Genomic DNA, 20,935 nt, shown 5'->3' on the forward strand with positions numbered 1-20,935 from the left:
ATACTTCAAAAAAAAGAATAGAAAAAAACCCTCAAGATACTTAATTTTCAGAACACTACACCCCAGGCGGAAAAAATACTACACTGAGTATTAGCATTGCTAACTCCTGACTTTTAGAGTCAAAGGTTAAAAAAATTATCTGTTAAGAACTCTCTGGACCACTCTCTTAAGGGTTTTGCTAGTCCTATGCATTGTCACAGGAACAATTTTGACCTGAAAATTCAATGGGCAGCTTTTTACTTGGTTAATTATTTAATAGTATATCTACTTACATAATCCATTTTTTATTTATAATTTATAAATGGGTTACTTCTCAAAAGAATTTAAAGCAGCTCTTGATTAAAAACAGAATTGGCAGAGGTTTAAAAATAAAATTTGAAGACCAGTTATTAAACTACTTGCTTGTCTTGCTTACAAAGGTAAAAATTATTAATTGACAATTCTAATGGTTATAATTTTATAAATGTCATACTGCTCAGTAAGAAGTTTCATCTTTGAAATGCACATCTAAGTGCAACAAAATTGACCAGTTTTGCTCAGGAGCCAAAGAGTTCCCTAGAAAAATGTGCTTCCTGGAGATAGGAAAACAGAATGACTAGTTTTATTTTGTTTTATTTTTTTAATTGAAGTATATTATAGTTTTGTCTGGATATATGCTCAGGAGTGGGATTGCTGGATCATATGGCAGCTCTATTTTTAGTTTTCTGAGGAACCTCCACACTGTTCTCTACAGTGGCTGCACCAACTTACATTCCCACCAACAGTTTAGGAGGGTTCCTTCAGAGTGACTAGCTTTAAAATAACCACCTTCTATAAAGGAGACATTAAAAAAAAAAAAAAGCCACACATACATGTGCGTAGTTGCATGGGGACACACCTATGTAAGGAAGGAGGATACAGATAAATTCTCAAACATACCAGATCTTTCACTACTTCTCAGGAAGGAAGATATGCATGCAGTTGGTATTTGCAATCATGAGTCCATTTTCTCTACTTTGTTTGGCTTTCTCACTTATTTTCACTGAGCATTTATGTAACTCACTTTATGCTGATCAATGAGAGTCCGAAGAGCATCTTCATCGTCTGGGAGAACGCCATGGAAACGAAGGGTCTGCTCCGCTTCCGCCAGCCACTCCAGGAGGGCATGGACCACCGAGTGAAACTCCTCTGCCTAATGGTTCACATGCGCCCCAAAAAAGATTCCCAAACATGCTTGTTAGTAGAGTCGAGTCTTCCTCTCAATGGAAAAAAAAAAAGTCTTAAATTTAAACTGATTCATTATATCCATTATTCCCATTAAAAAGTTAAAGATACATGGTGCTGCATTTTACAAATGTAAGAAAACATCTAATCCGTCAAAAAGGCCTATATGAAGGATAATTCACCATTTTAACAATCTGATGTGAGATGAATGGCAGCCCATTATACATTCTAGCTGAAAAAAAGACTCAAACAGCACTTTTATGGGAAGATTAGAAAGCTTCCCTCTGTTGAGTCATTTAAGTTCTTTGGGGAGGAGCTGGGCAGGGAGGGGACCCAGGCAGTGATGCCCTAAGAACTTCCTCCCCATGACTATCCTGGCTGAGACACGGGGGCCCTGTGGTCCTTCAGGACAGCAGTTCCTGTTGGGGGTGCAGGACCTCTGTCAGCACACCCAGCAGCTGTAACCGCAGGGCTTTACCTGGCGCAGAGCTGCTTCTAGGCGGGTCTGCTTGGATATGGAGAGTGCACACACCGTCTCCCAGCGTGTGCTCAGCTCCTGCATCTGGACCCTGACCCAGGAGGAGTCATCCTGGCTGCCCTCTATGAGCTCCCGGGCCGAGCGTTTCAGGGCCTGCACGCTGCTGGTCCTCTTCCCCAGCTCCTTCTGGAAGACCTAAGACCAAATTTTTAAAAATTAATTTTAAATTACAAAGCCCAAACAGCTAAGACATACTATATGAAATATGTATGTGCACATAACATCATGTATGGCTCTCCAAGACCTACAGTTTAATGACCCACATTTTCCGCAGAATCTGCAGAAAACAAGACAAGACACACCGCTCCTGTGAGGGCACCGTCAAGTCTAGGCTTGTATCAATTTGCTCCTCAATCTTGTAATGTTTTCCTGAGCGAATGTTATTTTTTAAATGACATGTTGGATTTAAATAATGGTGGTCACCCTTCTTTATTTCAATCCCATGCAAAAATGCATCAACTTCTTTTCTGTGGTACCTTGTGAGGGTGTCCCAATCCCTCTGGAATCATTACTGTGTGTGCCGTGTGTGCTGGCCACCACACTGCTCTCCATCAGCAAACACACCTAAGAGACTGACTGGTAACTAAGCAGCCCTTGGAGACAACAACAGGGCTGGAACATCCTCTTTTTTTTCCTCTAACAATTCTTTGTTGTAGCTTTCACAGCATCCTGGGCACTAACCCGTAACGTCAAATTTTAGACGCTTGACTCCTTAATCTGTCACCTTGGAGGAAAAGCTTTTTATTTTTCTCTCCCGCCCAATTTTGATGAACTCTGATGTGCCAAGGGTTAAAGTGGCTTCTTTTGGTCCTGGACTAAATCCATTTCTGACCCAAGAGTCTGTCTGCAACCAGATCTTTCAAATAACCAACTTCATATATAAACTAAAATCAGCTTATTTTTCTAAGAAATCACCACAGATGAATACTACCAAGCACATTTTATCCTTTTGACTCTATCCATGAGTTTCTATTCTGATACTCGGATCATTCATAAAAGTGAGACTGTCGAAAGTAATCCAGAAACAGTGTGATGGGTTCTTTGCTGATTTCACTCTGATAGTGTTAAATGAGGTGTGCCCGCAGAGAGATACACACACACACACACACACACACACACACACACACACGAACAAACACTCATGCACAAACACACAGATACAAGGTACAGCGTCTAGCTCTCCCTTTTGTGACAGGACTAGTCCCACGGTTCTGAGTAGGCTTTCCAATGTACTTTGTATACTTAAACTTCTTATTGGGGCTTCCAATTGTATTACAAATGCTGAATGATTAATTCATTCTTGTTGACCTTTAGTATATAAAAAACCTGCCAAGTGCCTAGGGGAGTAAATATTTAGACAGTGAGCTTCTAAAAATGGCATTTATGTACAAAGTAACATTACATTATTCATCAGTCATTGAAGGAGTGCCAGGGGATGGAAAAGTTTGTATTAATCACGCACAAAACATTTGTTTCAATATAGGCAAAGCAACGTAATTTAAAGTTTTTAAAATGTTTGTAGGCCTGATCAATGTTCTGCATCTATTCTCTTATTTTCTGTTAATGTTCAAACATAACAAACTCTCTTCTATGGGTATAATGAGATAATGGAACGAGAAAAGGGGAAATAAATATGCAAAAGGACCAATTATTTTAAAAAGAACAGGTAAGATCAAAATAGCATAACCAGGGAGGTATAAAGAGAACATTTTAAAATGAAATACGTTTTCTGAACTGAAAAATTATAGAGAGGAATATGACATGAATTCAAGTGTAGTGCTGTAAGAAAATTGTATATATAAAGCCAACCATCCTACATTAGTACCGGGCCTCATGCTGTTTTCAAGGTTCTTTAAGTTGTAACAGTATTTGATCATAATTTAGGACCTTACACTCAGCATCTGCGGGACGTCTCAAATACCACCTTTTGATTTGTACAACAGTTTGACATACGTATCAGGAGACAGCAAGGAAACCAATTTTCTTGAAGTAATAACCAAATCCCTAATGGCATACGCTGTTGTCTCATAAACTGCTACAGGTCAAGGGGCAAGGTTAAAACCGTTTTTGAAAAAAAGAGAAGCAGCTGATCATGACCCCCACAGATCATGTCACACATCTAGCACTTCAGCAATGACCTAGTTCCAGGTCACTGAACGAACGATTTTAAATTATACCACATAATTACTTAAATGGATAACAAAAGATACTAAAACATTCTTGAAACACGTTTTAAAGTGCCAGACAATGAAGTCACTTTTCAAGTTCTAGCAAGGTTTCGGATAGGGAAATTTAAAACCAAAGCATTTCACTGATACTGAAGTAATTTTCCTGCATCACTTTTAAAGTTGGCTTCCCTGTTCTCCTCAAATGTCACATATTTCAGTATTAAAGACTATTATGTAGTATGATAGATACTCTGTAGATTTTCATAAAGCTAAATTAAGTGGCTACAGTTCCCTCTACATTCAGAATAATCAAGCAAGATAAAATAAAATGTCCCAGATAACAATACCTTGTGATTATCGATCAGATTCATCACTAGATCGATGTCTCCGTGGACGGGCTGGTCCTCAGCCAGCTGGGGCTCAACCCTGTACAGCCAGTCAATGAGGGCCTGCAGGGCGTCTGTGAATTGCCCAGAAAATAAGAGGGCTTCCTCCAATTTGTTTTGTCTAGGGGAAAAAAATGGAAAAAATCAATCTGAGCAACAAAAAAGCTGCCCTCTATATCCAAACATCTAAAAAACATCCACGAAGGCTAAGCAGACCTCAAGAGGAAAAGCAGTATATTGGGACTCACTGCTGTTTCTCTGCTTTCCTTAGAAAATAACAAACTTCTCTCCAATTTTCTTTTCATTGCTTAAATCCATGGCACCTGTTCCTGGAAAATTCCCTCACCATCACCTCACGGGCCCTTTAGTTTCTTCATAAAAATATGCCTTTTCAATTAAATTGTGTTTTAAAGTATCATGCAGTAAGTTTGACCTTTGGGGTGTACAGTTCTATGGATTTTAAAACATGTATATGTTCGTGTAACATCACCACAGTCAAGACCCAGAACAGTCTAGCAACCCCATATCTCCCTCAGGCTGGCTCTTCCTGGCACAGTCTGCCTCCAGACTGACACCTGCCACTCATGGATCTGTTCATCACTGTGACTTTCTGTCTTTTCAAGAATGCCATATAAATTGTCGTGAAATCATTTATAGGACATTGTAAAAAGTATGTAACCTTTTGAGAGAAGATTTTAATGATTTTGAAAAAGTAACACTGAAAAACTTACTATGAAGTTCCCTAGAATGGAATATGATATTCTATTCAATCTGGATACTGACAAAAGTAATGAGACCAAGGATCGATGAAAAATTTGGAAACATGTATAAGATATGTGAACTCTTCAACTACTATTTTAACTACCTTAGCTACTTTAACATTTTTTAAAATTTTTGGGTCTTCATGGTTGAAGTGTAATGAGGAGGAGGGAGACTGGGAAGGGGTGGGTGGGGTCAGGCTGGTAGGACCCTGCTCGCCACAGTGACGGGGCCTGTATCCTAATCCACAACCAAGAGTTAGTCCCTAAAGGGTATGAAGCGGGGTTGGGAGGGGGAGGGGGGATGACAAGATCCCACTTATACTTTAAGAAGACAGGCCTGCTGGTGATGTGGAAATGGGACTGAGGAGGACCATGGCAGACCTGGGGACCAGTCCGAAGGCAGGCGCTGTAGTTGCATGTGAGATGCGGGAGGCTTGGAGAAGGATGTCATTTTTGAATGAACCGAGCACTTAAACGTAAATAATACTGGACAGCAAAGCCTCTCGGGGGAGGCACTGTGTGCGCGGGGCATCGAGGATGAGCAGACATTCTCCAGGCAAAGGAGGTGTGTATTCAAGGTTCCAAACCCTGCCTGCAGAGCGCCAGGACCGGGACAGCTGCCAGGGGTCCAGCAAGGTGAGTGAGCGGCTGTCAGGAGCATCTCACCTCTCCACCGACTTCCCACAGATCGTGTCCCACTTGTCTCTGAGCTCACTCAGCATGTCGTCCAGCTTCAGGTTGTCATCAGCCAGGGAGGTCTTCTCCTTCAGAGAACGCCCAGTCCTGTTGGTGGTGTCGTAGACAGAATGCTTGGCTCCGAGGGATTTCTGAAACTCCTATACATCCAACAAGAGAACAGCATGCATTTCTACTTGGGACTGATACACAAATAGGTAAGAGACAGTGAAAGAGGCATCCCTCTTAAATAAATGGAGACATTAGCCATCATCAGGTCACAAGGTGTAGTGCGTACTCAACAGGGAACACACCAGGGTAGAGAAGAACCTTTAAACTTTCAAATGGAAGGGTTAACTTTTTGCAGAAGCCAAGCACCTACTATTATCAAGCACCTATTATTATTAAGAGCACCTACTATTATCAAACAAAACAATTTCAAAGCAAAACAAATCATGAATCTCTTGTAGACATAAACTACAAACAGTATAAATAGTTATGGTAAAGTGGAATTGCTAATAAACTATTGAGAGACCCACGAGCCCAGAGAGGAAAATGTAGCTAATACTCTATGAGTAAGTATGGGTCCAGTCTGGACACAGAATGACCCAGTAATGTATAAACTTACTACAGTTGTTTTTTATTGTCAAAAAGATTTTCTGTCACACATTTTGGATTCTCACTGTAATGTTACATGTATTTTATCTGTGAGCCAGGATAAGGGGAAAAGAACCATAGCTCTGGTTCTGTGTTTGGACCCACTCATTCTAGGCATACCTGGGGAGGCCACATCCCTCCTCCTCACAACCACAACGCCCTACCCAAGTCTCCAAAGGTCTATAGATAACTTTCCACTACCAAACAGCTACATGGCTAATAGGACACCTGTATTTTTCAGCTTTTACACTGTTAGTGAACCCTTCGTGTTTGTGTGTGTATATATGCATGTGGGGGAGGGATGAATTCTAATCTTTCTATATAACTCAGTTATAAGCTTTCATAGAGCAGGGGTATTATCTCTGTAGGACCCTTATTATCATCTTGCATTTTGTGGGTGTTTGTAAATACTTAATAGAAAGAGTAAGACAACTGCTATTGAATACATAATCTCAGTGATGAGAAGAAAAAAGGTCAACTTCATGGGCAGCTTAAAAGCTCATAAAATATCAAGGAAACACAAACATGGAGATTCTCAATCCTGGTAGCACATTAGAATCACCCCAGGCAGTAAAATGCTATGCAAATGTAATTTCTCAAATAACCTCAAGGTTACAATTACCTAATAAATTGTATTGTCTTAAAAATGTTACACACTTGAAGTGTTTCACTAATACCACACTATTTATATCTTTTATAATAGGAGGCAACTACATCTGGGAATTTTTTGGCAATAAATCCCATCACAATACGTCACTATTTCTGTAGTCTGTTTTCTGTAATTATTATTTTTTTCATGTTTTTCGAAACAGAACGCTAGCTTCAGAATCATGGTATTGACACAGATTTTCTTACACAAATGTTACAGCTGAATACAGGATAGAGTCAAACTTTTTAAAGACAAAAAGTATCCAAACGATGAACAGAAAAGACTTCTTTTAAGACTGGCTTAACGTACCCTGTTATCTCAGAGAAATGGTGACTGGCAACAGGTCTCACTAGGAAAAAGAAATCTAATAGGGTTCTTCACACATTCTTATTTCCAGGATTCTCTACCTTAAATATGCAGTATGCTTTCATCAGACTGCGTAACACAACATCTATGCTCAAGTTCAAACAAGGCATTCTATTTTGAGAAGGAGGGGAGGGGAAAGGGTGCTAATCACTGTCTCTGGGCTGCCAGTGCGATGCGGCAGCTCCCAGGCAGAGGGGCCAACAGGACAAGCCACTCGTAAGCCCTCATCCAGCCAAAGAAAGGACCTCAGCATGTTCCCCCATCATCCTAGGATCCTGACCCCTGCAGCTGGTCAGGCCCACGGACGGAAGCAACCAGCCTGGATGAACACGAGGGCTAGAATTTTCTGATGATGACAAAACTTATATCACTCAATCTTTTCCAGCATTTTAAAAGCTATCATGTTTCAAGCCAATGATTTATATGTAGATGCCTAAGATTGTAAAATGGTTTGCAGGGACGGTCTTCTTTTACCCACATCCTCACCCTGAGGGCCGATGATCACTTTACAAACAGAATAATAGAAAGACCCAAATTCAAGAGAGTTGGGGAGGATGGGGGGAGGGATTTTCTTTGAATGGCATGAGGTAGGAATATAAAAGGCAGAAAACATAAAACACAGTGTTTCCATATCTTCTTGTCTACACAAGGAAGCCAGTGACTATGTGTCTTTGAGGGGAGGGGTGGAATTTCACGCACATACACAGTAACACCAATTTAGGAAGTGGCAACCAATTTTCCCCACTGCACTGTATGTAGGAATATATATGGCAAAATCTACGTTCCTTTTAGTACATAATTATGTTCTGCATGGCATTTGGTCTATGAAAGAAATTACAAGACAAGGCAGTTGTGATAAACCGAAGTGCCAATGTTCGGCCTCTAGAAATCCTTTATGTGCTTTAGACTGTGGAAGACTTCCAGTTTTAATTCTGTGTGTTTTCTTTTAACAATTAACCCTGGAATCATAATGGAATGATCACTTGACCAATGTAAAGGGCAATTGGTTTTAAATTTAATACAGGTCCACGTTGGACAGCCTTTTTCTCCAGTGATGAATAAATACACAATCAGGTAGGAATTTAAAAGTGACCCTGAGATATACAACGACACAATGTGCTTTTCTTAACTGCAGACCCACCTTATGCTGTGCCAGTTGTGCTTTGATTTTGTCTGGGTCGTTGGCAATTTCCAGTTCAGAATCCAAAGACTTCTCTGACTCTTCCAGCCATTCCATAAGCTTACTCCAAGCTTCATGGAACTGTAAAAGAAATTCACATCTTTGTCCAGAAAATTTTCAGGCATATTCACTAGATTTGAAATCTAGTACATTTCTAAACAGAAATTGATATTAATGGAAATGTTAACAATTATACATTCAAAATTCTCCCTGAAGAAGAACAAGAAAGAATATTTTCATCAGCAGATTACAAAATGTCTTGTTGACGCTCAGCTTTTGTGGTCATGCCCCGTGGTCACTTTGTTATAACTCATTCAAACATGTCAGCTTTAACAAAAATAGAAGTGAGCCTAGAAGCAGTTAGGGAGCATCAGGCAGAATGTCCCACCCTTTCTTTTGTTTAATAAATAATGTAAGCGTAGACTGGCATGCTTTATATTATCCCATAGGTCTCTTACATTGCTTTTCATTTTTTTTCATTTGGCTTTCTGTCTCCTGTTCTGATTGGAATCTAAAATACAACACAAATGAACTTATCTACAAAACAGAAACAGACTCACAGACATAGAGAACAGACTTGTGGTTGCCAAGGGGGAGGGAGCGTGGGGGAGGGATGGAGTGAGAGTTTGGGATTAACAGATGCGAACTAGTATATATAGGATGGATAAACAACAAGGTCCTACTGTATAGCACAGGGACCTATATTCAATATCCTGTGATAAACCATAATGGAAAAAAACATGAAAAAAAATAGATAGATGTATAACTGAATCACTTTGCTGTATAGCAGAAATTAAACACAACATTGTAAATCAACTATACGTCAATAAAATTAAAAAAATAATAATGTAAGCTTCCACTGTTGTCTCTTGACAGATCTGGATTTACTTCTAAGGTGGTGTTTAATTCTTATGCTAAGAAAGAGGCACAAAAAAGGGAGAAGGGAAAGGATAAAGTTTGTAAATTCATTTTAACAAAAAGAGGGCATTATGTTCCTATTTAATGCAAAGACAGTTCAACATCTTTCTTGCTGCTATACAAATCCTCACATCAATGCCTGAGCCTCACATACTGGTTTTATACTTAAGAGCACCCACAATACTCGAGTTCTAACAAAATAGAATTCTCTTCCGCGTCTACAACCTTGAACTATTCTGGTGCTATATATACTTGATTTCAGCTGTGGTCTCTTTTCTGCTTATCATAAAGAAATAGTAGGTACTATTTTTGGATACCAAACTGGGAAATTAGTTATAAATTATTTCTTCCAAGGAACTAAAGGGAACAGATACATGACAAAAACCTAAGTAATCAAAATAAAATCTGTTTTATATCAGAGAACATTAATAGTGAAATAACAAAAAGACATTTGATACCAAGCACAGTGAGAGCACAGAATCACAAAGCTGCAAAGGTCCACTGGAGACTGTCTCGTTAGAGACCTGCTCTCCCCACACGTCCCTCCCACAAATCTAATCAACTTAGACATGAAAACAGGGAGGCCAGAATAGGCACATAAATCGCCCAAGTCAGAGAACTACAGCCAAGATCTGAGCCAAAACCTGAGGTATTAGAACAAATAAATAAATAAACAGCTAGTGATGCCAGCTTGTCTTTTTTTTGGCATGCAGGATCTTAGTTCCCCGACCAGGGATCAAACCCGTGCCCCCTGCAGTGGAAGCATGGAGTCCTGACCCCTGGACTGTCAGGGAAGTCCCTGTCAGCTTGTCTTTCTACAGACAGTACAGCCTATAACAAATGGATGGTAAGTACAATGGTACAAACGCACAGGTTCTGAGGCTGGTCCTGCTCTCAAAACTATTTAGAAGACTTACAAATAGCAGAAATGCCATCCTTTCGCACCGAGAACAGTGGAGAATCCTTATCAATTCAATTCAACAGACTGAGAAAATAAAATTGACTCGATAGAGAAAGGGTGGCTGACTGGCTACTGGCATCCATGAGACTTGAGTAAATCAGATGCTCATAACTCAGAATGCCTCCACTACAGACGACAGGGCTGCACACACGGTGAGAAAACGTCAGGCTTGGCATGAGGACTGTCTTAAAAAAACATTCGAGACTGATTCTATTCTAAGGACTCATTTATTACATGGGACATACCATACCTCCCCCTCAAAAAGGGACACGTGGCCTGTAATCCAATCACAGCGCAATGTGTCATTTCTCCAGCCTTTAAACATTTTATGCTGGACAGCTTTAAATGCTGAAACACTGGACTCCCAGGTCATCCTCTGCATCGCCCAGCCGAGCCTAGCTCCCCAAATGACGGCGCCCAACAGCAATGCCGCACAAATGTAATGGAATGGGGCAGAAAGAGTCATTATAAAATTCACCCTCAATATTATTACACAAAGTTCCTAGTAAAAATCAAAGATATATGCCAAGCAAGGTGGGTGCATCTTCCTCTTCCCTGGAGTACAGAGATGCATAACTGCACTTCTCTGTGTTTAGTCTAGAACAGAATATGAATAACAGATGAAGGAAGGAAGGAAGGAAAGTTCCATGTGAGATTCCCTAGATTAAAAAAAGCAGCCCCCCACAGTGGCTGAGAATCTGCCTGCCAATGCAGGGGACACGGGTTCGAGCCCTGGTCTGGGAGGATCCCACATGCTGCGGAGCAGCTAGGCCCGTGAGCCACAACTACTGAGCCTGCGCGTCTGGAGCCCATGCTCCGCAACAAGAGAGGCCGCAACAAGAGAGGCCGCGACAGTGAGAGGCCCGTGCACCACGATGAGGAGTGGCCCCCGCTCGCCGCAACTAGAGAAAGCCCTCGCACAGAAACGAAGACCCAACACAGCCCTAAATAAATAAATTTATTAAAAAAAAAAAAAAAAAAAAAGCAGACCCCCAAGATTCAAACAGTTAATTTAAAGGTGGGATGAAGCTGTATCCAAATATTAGAAAAGAAAGGAAGCCCTGCCAACAAGTGTACGGATTTGGAGAAGTGAAGAGAAACAACCAGCTCAGACCCAGAGTATGCCTTCAGAAAGCTGTCTGGGGGCTACACATGAGAAAGTCTGGTTTTGGAACTAAACACAAGTAGCAATATAATAAAGCAGAATGCCTCACTCTAAGTATGAGAGTGGAGGTTGAAAGGACAAGGAAAACCAACCAACCCAACAACAAAACTGTGGAGCCCTTTTTTTGGGCCCCAATGATAACGGCCCATCTGTGATATCAAGATATGATCAGTCCTTCCAAGGCTGGTCCCCAGGGCCTGAAGTTGCTGCCAGGTCAGAAAGTGATGTCATCGTCCAAACTGAGGCCATGGCCTTTTTAGGAAATAATCACCTTGGCTTCATGCCATGATTGTTACACAAAACACAGCCTGCCATAAAAGCACTTTAATAACATAATGTGCATTTAATAACATAACATAGACCTGATTCATTGCCAAGTTCAGAGGATCTTTATAAAGGTTTACCTGCTTGGCCCTCTTCCTTGCATCGTCCAAAGATCTTCCTCTTTCTACTAAGCGCTGGACCACTTTCTCCCAGCGGCTCTGTACACTGATAAGCAGATTCTTAATGAGAACGACATCTTGTTTCTGACTGAAATACTTCAGGTGGGTTCCAGTTTTGTCCAGCTCTATGATCTGTTCCCGGTGAGAATTTACTTCATTGGCAAAGACCTTTCCCAAAAAAAAGGGAGGTGGGTACAATCAGAAACAAAGGAAAAACGGATCTATCTTGAAAATACTTCCGGGATCATAAGTTGGTTTCAAAGGACAAAAGAAAGTGTTCAAACTACCAAATTTATGCTTTTGCTATTAAAACAGCCTGATGTCTAAAAAGGTCTGAGAAGGGAGTGCTGTCCATCCGGGATGCCGCTTACCTTGTGTTCATCAATTTGAAACAAGATGGTGTCCAAGATAAGGCTTGGCCGGGAAGCCACGTTTAGGGTCTGCTCCGCCTGGGTGAGCCAGTTGATGAAGTCCTGGAGGGAACTGTGGAATTCCATTGCCAAGTTGAGGGCCTCTTCCAGTTTAACCTGCAAAGACAGATTATTTAGTATTTCATGGTATTCAAGGTTTCCCGCCTCCCCCCTGCCCGCCCCAACAAGTTTAACCACTCTCTGGCAGATTTCCTTCCCATCCATACTTTATTTATGCATAGTCTGTATCCCCCAAACAGTTTTTGAATACTGGCTAACCAAGCCCCTTCAAGTTTAGTGAGAAGCATCTCACTGCAGCTAAAACAACTTTAAAATACACTAAAATTGTGGTTTGGGGACAATTAACCACAGAATTACTAAACAGAATCTAGAAAAAGAAAATTTGACATGCATACAATTCATTCTGGGGGTCAAAATACTATGAAATATATACACATTATGCTCTGTCAGCAAGGGCGTATAATCTAGTATTCCTAGCCTATCATTTTTATAGCATTAAATAGTAAGATTTTTAATGCCCCCTCATGGATTTTTGTTATGTAAGTGCTTATTATATATACAATCATCTCACTTTCTTGGTCTCCCTCCCTCCTCACCCCTGCCTTATATACAGCCTGCCTTTTGCTTAATAAGTGTGATTAGAATTACTTAACCACCCAGAATTCAAGTGGTTCACAGATTTAAACTATACCTAGTTAACACTTGATCTATGATATACCTTTATCTATGTCTGAATAGATTCCTTCAACTGTGTTCTCCTGCGTTAAGACAGAATACTATTTTCAGCTGAGCCCATGAAATGTCCAAACGTATACAAAGAAAATTTAAACATGAATCATTAGATGTTCCACTGACAATTCTACTCGGAGTTAAGGTAAGACCCATGAAATGAAACAATGAAAACATTCATGCTATGATATCCATCAAGGCACATACTTTCCTTTCATTGAGTTTGGTTTCCACCGATTCCCATTTTTCTTTCAAGTTATTTATGTCTTGGTCAATATTTGTCTCTGCAGATTTGGGGCATCTTGCAAGCATCTGCTGGCCTTTCTGCATCAGACTCTTATATGTTTCTTCTTTAACATCAAAGGCAGCACAGATTTCCTAAATGGAGATATTCACCCCCCCCAAGTTATATCATTTTTAAGAGAACAAAATCTCAGAGCTCTTTTTCCGTGTCATCAATCCCAAGCCCCTTATTATATACTCAACTCCGTCCAGCACACAGAATAACCCTGACACATTCAAACTTTCCACTATACTGAAAGAACACCTAAACCTATAGCCACACTCTGCCTACCAAGAAATCTTAGAAATGGTGCTATTGTTATCAATCCACCCCACACGTGAAGCAGTAATGTTAAATGTTATCAAGAAAGGTTTCAATGTACAGTAACCAATCAGCTCTGTGACCTTGGGCAAGTAACGTAACTTCCCTGAGCCTCGATTTCCTTCTCTGTAAAATGGGTTCTCTAAGTCTCTCCTAGGAACACAATACAACGACTGTAATATTGTTTTTTTGGTATAATTTAATTCTATGCTCAGAAGACATACAGTGGATGGAAGGTCAAGACCCAGTACAGTAAGATATTTAAGTTGATGACGCAGACTTTGGAATCACAGTAGCCAAACTTGTGGTCCTATGAATATTCTTCTCACTTATAACATTTGTAAAGCATTCAACTAGAATGCAGTGTGTATCTTCTATAGAGAATATAAAAATACTGCTTAAACAAATTTAGAATTTAAGATAAATGAAACACCAGTTACACTCACGTCAAAAGTAAGACCAGTTCTATTCCATTGATTCAATTGTAATGTGAGTCAAATCATAGCTCCCACTGAAAAATTACATACTATCTAACATTTCCAACTTTTCAATTTTTAAAACTGAGATACAATCCATAAAAATCAGCATTTTAAAGTCTAGAATTCAGTGTTTTTAGTATATTCATAAGGCTGTGCAACCATCACTACTAATTCTAGAACATTTTTATTGCCTCAAAACTTTGTAATTTCTCAAACCTTAAAAAAATCCCTCTCTAAATATATTTACAATATCACCCACTGAAAGCTTTAATCAAAGCAAAGCTTCTAAATACAGCTAAATCTCAGGAAACAGTAACACTCTAAGTTTTCTAGTTTCCTTCATGTCTAACAGAACCAAATCCAAAGAACATGACTAGAACAGTATTACAAGTATCAGTAACTCTTTAGAATTTCTTAAATCATGGAATTCTATAACCTGGCAAATGATATCAGCAAACACCCTACCCAAACCAAATATGCTGATAAGTAATATTTTTCTAAAATAAAATATTCTAAAGATAAGCTCTGTGCTTTCCAACTTTTTACTTATATTCTTCTAAATTACCATTTAAAAATATTTGTTTATTAGAGAACCACCTCACTCATGTTTGTACAAGAATTCATTAAACTTATACTTAACGGACTGTAATAGCTATGCAAGTACTTCTAGGAAAGTAAGGAGGTATCTGGAAGACAGCCAGATTTTATGGAAAAGACAAGTGCTCCCAAGTTATTTAGTCAATTACTTTTTCAGTGAACAAATGGGTCCCTTGTGGCACCAAGAAAACAACATATTAACAACAAGAAAACCACATACACAATGATTTTCTAAAAGAAGGAAGAGATATTCTAGAATATTCTCTACTGGATTAATAGGATTTATTTTAACTGCTCATAGCAATTGTGAAACGAATAAGATGTTACTTCTGTTGTATTTCTTCACTCCACCTACAAGATGGTCACTTCCTCTCCAAATCATCAAATTCAAAATTATTCCTAACAAGTGCAGTTTTATTAGTAAGATCTTACAACAACACTAGGCATGACTAAAGAGTACAGACTTTCACGAACAATGGCCCATTTCTTTTGCCAAATCCCTAAGTACTTCTACTTTTATTTCCTAAGAAGCATTCAACATTGGAAAAAGACTGTTTTCTCTTAGAACTGTTAGAGCTAAATTATGATGGGACATGAATAGGCAATGTCAATAGGTCAAATGTAGTCTAAATTTAATTTCTCAGCCCATACTGCTAGGAAAGAAAGCCAGAATCTCAAGTTTCATTATTTTTCCTCCTCATCTTTAAGAGTTGACAGCGCTACAGACTCTGGGCGGGAACAGCCCGCAGGCATGATGTGATGCTCTGGCTTAGACAATTAAACAGAAGCCCCCTCTTGTCCAAACCTGGTGGGTGTGAGGTTGAAGATACGGCCCCATCACCATTAAAAGGAGCAAATACGTAACTTTGTTTTCACAGAACAAGAACATATTTTCCAGCCTTCCATGAAACTGGGTGGGAATCTCATGCTCACAGCAGTAATTTTTAAGTCCATTCTGATTCCTTTAGGGATTTTTCTTTCCACTCAAGGAGCCACAGTTTATAATTTACCCAATGTTATATTACTATCCATACAAGTTTATCATTTTATGGGGGAAGGTTTGCTTCTAAAAAATGCCTAGACTGCTAAAACCTCTTTTCATACACTGACACACTAAACTTTAAAATAAAGAATAGGTTCTGACTTTAAAAATGTAATCAACAGTGTTTCTAGCACTTACATATAGAGATTTCTGCTGCAAAACTGGATATCCTTTAAACCTTCTCCCACAGTTTGTTGATCACCAGGGCCTACACAAAATGGTCAGTTTCTTAATCTGAGGCTAGAGCTGTAGGAAATAATATAGTTACCATGTGGGCATTAAGCTGTTCCCTGGCTGTTTCCGGTAAACCTCCCAGAGGCTTGGATGCTAACAGATGGCGCTCCGTGTCTGTCAGCCACTGTTGCAAATCCTCGATTTCGCCGTGGAACCCTTTAGCCTGGAGTGAGAGAGAGGTTCAAGTTTGGGCCCCAGATATGGTCACTTTGAAGCCAAAAATGAAGCTTAAACAATCCCAGCCTGCTAAGCCTCTCCATGCATTTTGAACAAGGGCAGGGGCCTCTGGACCACTTGCTTTTCTTCAGCAGGAGAACCAGCAATAAAACTATCATGCTAAGAACTGGAGAGCTGTGTTCTTCTCAGCTCTGTCCTTTAGCCCACTTAATTTTACTCTTCTCCTTGAAGTATAAAAACTAAACAGGGGTGTGAAAACCAATAAAAGAATGCCATGCCATCTTGGTCTTGAAGGCACCAGAAAGTTTCAGGATTTATTCTCTCATTCACCTGGCGCAAGGCACCATCCAGCTGCTGCTTCCTTTGTTCTGTTTTTTCCAAAACATTTTGCCAGCGTTGATTCAAAACCTCTAGCTTGTTCTGAAGGTTGCTCGCTTCTTCTCCGGCACTTGATTCGATTAGATCATTTCCTGCTTTATTCACGGCTTCCACGGTGGACTGATGGGCTAATACATCATTTTGGAGCACCTGAAAATATTCAGATAACACTTAATATGTTCGCTAGTTTGTAACATGCTAGCATCGCTTCTAATGCAATTCTTTTATTTCCTGGTTATGAAACGTTCTGAAGCTAAAACATATACATAGAATTTTAATACTAATGAACTTTTTAAAATGGTGAACTTCCTTTCCCTTAACTTTGCAGCTTTATTGGGTATCTCTTCAATCTACCAACATCCCCTGAAATGATTATGTTGAAAACATTGCTAGTTCTTCCCATTAGAAGAGTTTTGCAATTGATGACATTAAGTATATAGAGATTATAGTTAAAAGGCTCTAAAAATATTCATTCGATTCAAGCTCACTTTAATTGAACTTAATTTTCATGTCTTGAGTAAACAATTTCAAAGATATATATATTGCTATATGTTCAAATATAAAATCAATACATTGCCATGTTTTACAATTAGCACTCTTAAAAAGGAAACATGAGAGATTACTACAAGCAACTATATGCCAATAAAATGGACAACCTGGAAGAAATGGACAAATTTTTAGAAATACACAACTTTCTGAGACTGAACCAGGAAGAAACAGAAAATATGAACAGACCAATCACAAGCACTGAAATTGAAACTGTGATTAAAAATCTTCCAACAGACAAAAGCCCAGGACCAGATGGCTTCACAGGTGAATTCTATCAAACATTTAGAGAAGAGCTAACACCTATCCTTCTCGAACTCTTCCAAAATACAGCAGAGGGAGGAACACTCCCAAACTCATTCTACGAGGCCACCATCACCCTGATACCAAAACCAGACAAAGATGTCACAAAGAAAGAAAACTACAGGCCAATATCACTGATGAACATAGATGCAAAAATCCTCAACAAAATACTAGCAAACAGAATCCAACAGCACATTAAAAGGATCATACACCATGATCAGTGGGGTTTATCCCAGGAATGCAGGGATTCTTCTGTAAATATAAATAAATCAATGTGATACACCATATTAACAAATTGAAGGAGAAAAACCATATGATCATCTCAATAGATGCAGAAAAAGCTTTTGACAAAATTCAACACCCATTTATAACAAAAAGCCTCAGGAAAGTAGGCATAGAGGGAACTTACCTCAACATAATAAAGGCCATATATGACAAACCCACAGCCAACATCGTCCTCAATGGTGAAAAACTGAAACCATTTCCACTAAGATCAGGAACAAGACAAGGTTGCCCACTCTCACCACTATTACTCAACATAGTTTTGGAAGTTTTAGCCACAGCAATCAGAGGAAAAAAAAGAAATAAAAGGAATCCAAATAGGAAAAGAAGAAGTAAAGCTGTCACTGTTTGCAGATGACATGATACTATACATAGAGAATCCTAAAGATGCTACCAGAAAACTCCTAGAGCTAATCAATGAATTTGGTAAAGTAGCAGGATACAAAATTAATTGCACAGAAATCTCTTGCATTCCTATACACTAAAGATGAAAAATCTGAAAGTGAAATTACGGAAACACTCCCATTTACCATTGCAACGAAAAGAATAAAATATCTAGGAATAAACCTACCTAAGGAGACAAAAGATCTGTATGCAGAAAATTATAAGACACTGATGAAACAAATTAAAGATGATACAAATAGATGGAGAGATATACCATGTTCTTCGATTGGAAGAATCAACATTGTGAAAACGACTCTACTACCCAAAGCAATCTACAGATTCAATGCAATCCCTATCAAACTACCACTGGCATTTTTCACAGAACTAGAACAAAAAATTTCACAATTTGTATGGAAACTCAAAAGCCACCGAACAGCCAAAGCAATCTTGAGAAAGAAAAACGGAGCTGGAGGAATCAGGCTCCCTGACTTCAGACTATACTACAAAGCTACAGTAATCAAGACAGTATGGTACTGGCACAAAAACAGAAATATAGATCAATGGAACAGGATAGAAAGCCCAGAGATAAACCCACGCACATATGGTCACCTTATCTTTGATAAAGGAGGCAAGAATATACAGTGGAGAAAAGACAGCCTCTTCAATAAATGGTGCTGGGAAACCTGGACAGCTAGCTACATGTAAAAGAATGAAATTAGAACACTCCCTAACACCATACACAAAAATAAACTCAAAATGGACTAAAGACCTAAATGTAAGGCCAGACACTATCAAACTCTTAGAGGAAAACACAGGCAGAACACTCCATGACATAAATCACAGCAAGATCCTTTTTGACCCAGCCCCTAGAGAAATGGAAATTGAAAACAAAAATAAACAAATGGGACCTAATGAAACTTAAAAGCTTTTGAAACCATAAACAAGATGAAAAGACAACCCTCAGAATGGGAGAAAATATTTGCAAATGAAATAACTGACAAAGGATTAACCTCCAAAATATATAAGCAGCTCATGCAGCTCAATATCAAAAAAACAAATAACCCAATCCAAAAATGGGCAGAAGACCTAAATAGACATCTCTCCAAAGAAGATATACATACTGCCAACAAACACATGAAAGAATGCTCAACATCATTAATCACTAGAGAAATGCAAATCAAAACTACAATGAGATATCATCTCACACCAGTCAGAACGGCCATCATCAAAAAATCTACAAACAATAAATGCTGGAGAGGGTGTGGAGAAAAGGGAACCCTCTTGCACTGTTGGTGGGAATGTAAATTGATACAGCCACTATGGAAAACAGTATGCAGGTTCCTTAAAAAACTAAAAATAGAACTATCATATGACCCAGGAATCCCACTACTGGGCATATACCCTGAAAAAACCATAATTCAAAAAGAGTCATGTACCACAATGTTCATTGCAGCTCTATTTACAATGGCCAGGACATGGAAGCAACCTAAGTGTCCATCAACAGATGAATGGATAAAGAAGATGTGGCATATATATAAAATGGAATATTACTCAGTCATAAAAAGAAACGAAATTGAGTTATTTGTAGTGAGGTGGATGGACCTAGAATCTGTCATACAGAGTGAAGTAAGTCAGAAAGAGAAAAACAAATACCGTACGCTAACACACATATATGGAATCTAAAAAAAAAAAAAAAGTGGTCATGAAGAACCTAGGGGCAAGACAGGAATAAAGGTGCAGACCTACTAGAGAATGGACTTGAGGATATGGGGAGGGGGAAGGGTAAGCTGGGACAGAGTGAGAGAGTGGCATGGACATATATACACTACGAAATGTAAATAGCTAGCTAGTGGGAAGTAGCCGCATAGCACAGGGAGATCACCTCGGTGCTTTGTGACTACCTAGAGGGGTGGGATAGGGAGGGTGGGAGGGAGGGAGACACAAGACAGAAGAGATATGGGGATATATGTATATGTATAACTGATTCACTTTGTTATAAAGCAGAAACTAACACACCATTGTAAAGCAATTATACTCCAATAAAGATGTAAAAAAAAAAAAAAAAAGGAAACAAATGATCACAGAATACTCTTTTATCATCTCTGGTTTTAAGGGTGCTAGAATTAACTGCTAGGGTGACAGGAACGAATCCCAGGAGGCCCTAACATTAAAGGGAAAGAGATTTCACCATTTACTGGGGAATACGTGAGTCCAGCATTCCACGATTTAGCTGTTCTCTCACTAGAAAATACGATATGAAATGCCTATGACAGATCCCAGTAAATAATGCCTTCTTATTCTATTATCCGGTGGGAATGTAAGAATAGATTAATAACACTTAAATGCACTAACATGGGGCAAGAGTGGTAAGTGCAAAAAGCAACTGCAGGCTAAAAAATCAATTTCTTATACTGAAAAGAATTACCTCAAAGAACAAATACAACTTAGTAATAGTTTCCTTTCAAGAAGACTGCTATGCTTTTGGAAACCAGAAGAAACCTTCCTCTATTGTTGGTAAAAGTCTGTGATAACCCTTCCCCCTACACTCAGACTCGGGTTGGCAACAGGAGAGAAGAGGAGTGTCATCTGTCGTCCTGGGAGGGACAACCCACATCTGGGAAACCCAGACCAGAAGGATTTCAGCCGAGAGCACGAACCGTCCATGATCACTGTTCCTCT

At 39.3% G+C, this 20,935-nt stretch overlaps 1 protein-coding gene across 22 annotated transcripts in view; it reads right to left on the reverse strand.

The window, feature by feature from the left end:
- Window positions 1–20,935, reverse strand: part of DST (dystonin) — a 488,177-nt gene that overhangs the window by 22,547 nt on the left and 444,695 nt on the right. For all 22 annotated transcript variants that reach the window (XM_082414288.1, XM_082414278.1, XM_082414289.1 and 19 more), the window contains 10 exons: window positions 16,694–16,891; window positions 16,221–16,349; window positions 13,438–13,608; window positions 12,442–12,597; window positions 12,032–12,238; window positions 8,545–8,664; window positions 5,723–5,892; window positions 4,257–4,416; window positions 1,682–1,876; window positions 1,043–1,171 (listed from right to left, as the gene is read on the reverse strand). In XM_082414288.1, coding sequence (XP_082270414.1) covers window positions 1,043–1,171; window positions 1,682–1,876; window positions 4,257–4,416; window positions 5,723–5,892; window positions 8,545–8,664; window positions 12,032–12,238; window positions 12,442–12,597; window positions 13,438–13,608; window positions 16,221–16,349; window positions 16,694–16,891 — 1,635 coding nt within the window. The remainder of the gene's footprint in view (window positions 1–1,042; window positions 1,172–1,681; window positions 1,877–4,256; window positions 4,417–5,722; window positions 5,893–8,544; window positions 8,665–12,031; window positions 12,239–12,441; window positions 12,598–13,437; window positions 13,609–16,220; window positions 16,350–16,693; window positions 16,892–20,935) is intronic.

Source organism: Balaenoptera physalus (assembly GCF_965194825.1).
Source record: "Balaenoptera physalus genome assembly, chromosome: 11".
In the NCBI taxonomy this organism is placed as follows: Eukaryota; Metazoa; Chordata; class Mammalia; order Artiodactyla; family Balaenopteridae; genus Balaenoptera; species Balaenoptera physalus.